Below are 1,370 nucleotides of genomic sequence, written 5' to 3' on the forward strand. Positions count from 1 at the left end.
AATTGAAGGATGCCAAAGGGACGTAAAAAGCCTTCACAGAAGCCTGGGAGTTCCGCTCTTTCTCAGATTGAGGGACCAACACAAAAGGATCGCCATGGATTCAAATATTCTCAGAAAAAGCCGACGAGGAATGTACGACAAGAGGCTCAATATATGAGTGTTATGAGTCTCGAGGTTCATGTGAATACACGTGGTACTTTAGTTCCAAATCCCGAAGAGGATGAAATCTCCTGTATTTTCTGGTGTGTGCAGGACGGCGAAACTGAGATCAATGACGACGATGATTCTGCTGGCATTACTGCAGGGATTATTGCTCTATCAGAAAATGAGAGCCTCGCCGCTAGGATATCTCCCACTATGGTCTCCGAGTTCGAGGAAGAACAAACGGAGCTTGATCTTTTAACGAGACTGGTTGATGTTGTAAGGCAGCGTGATCCAGATATTTTAACTGGCTATGAGGTACATAATAGCTCGTGGGGTTACCTAATTGAAAGGGCGAGATACAAGTATGATTATGACCTCTGCGACGAGTTGTCCAGGGTGAAGACAAATTCTCACGGACGTATTGGCAAGGGGAATGATCGCTGGGGTTTCAATCATACGTCTTCAATTCGGATTACTGGCCGACACATGATCAACATATGGAGGGCCATGCGAGGGGAACTCAACTTGCTCCAATATACTATGGAAAACGTAGTCTTCCATCTCCTCCACCAACGAATTCCACATTACCCCTTTCAAGATTTAACGAAATGGTTTACCAGCAAAAGACCGCGGGATATTGCGAAGGTCATCAATTACTTTCTCTCGAGAATTCAACTAGATCTAAAAATCATCGAGTCGAACGAATTGATTTCCAGAACCAGTGAGCAAGCTCGAATATTGGGCATTGATTTCTTTTCCGTTTTCTCCAGAGGATCTCAGTTCAAAGTCGAATCCCTCATGTTCCGAATTGCTAAACCGGAAAATTTCATCCTCATTTCCCCAGGCAAGAAACAAGTGGGACAGCAGAATGCGCTCGAATGCTTGCCGCTTGTCATGGAGCCTCAAAGCGATTTCTACACCAGCCCCCTCTTAGTGCTCGATTTCCAGTCGCTCTATCCAAGTATCATGATCGCATATAATTACTGCTATTCGACTTGCTTGGGAAGAGTTGTGAGTTGGCGGGGTCAAAACAAATTGGGATTTATTGACTTCAGGAGACCAGCAGGCCTTCTTGAACTGTTCAAGGACCAGATCAATATCGCCCCCAATGGTATTATATACGGCCAAGGCAGGAGGTCCGCAAGTCACTATTAGCGAAATGTTAATCGAGATTCTGGAAACTAGAATTTATGGGTCAAAGGTGGTATGAAGGCTGACAAGGACGA

At 45.0% G+C, this 1,370-nt stretch overlaps 1 protein-coding gene across 1 annotated transcript; it reads left to right on the top strand.

The window, feature by feature from the left end:
• Positions 1–9: 9 nt before the first annotated feature.
• HCAG_01162 (conserved hypothetical protein) lies at positions 10–1,299 on the top strand (the record flags this gene model as incomplete). The annotated part of the gene is made up of 1 exon (XM_001544066.1): positions 10–1,299. One exon carries the CDS (start codon positions 10–12, stop codon positions 1,297–1,299), a length of 1,290 nt encoding a protein of 429 aa, XP_001544116.1.
• Positions 1,300–1,370: the final 71 nt, after the last annotated feature.

Source organism: Histoplasma capsulatum, genomic scaffold (genome assembly GCF_000149585.1).
Source record: "Histoplasma capsulatum NAm1 scaffold_1 genomic scaffold, whole genome shotgun sequence".
NCBI classification, from domain to species: domain Eukaryota; kingdom Fungi; phylum Ascomycota; class Eurotiomycetes; order Onygenales; family Ajellomycetaceae; genus Histoplasma; species Histoplasma mississippiense.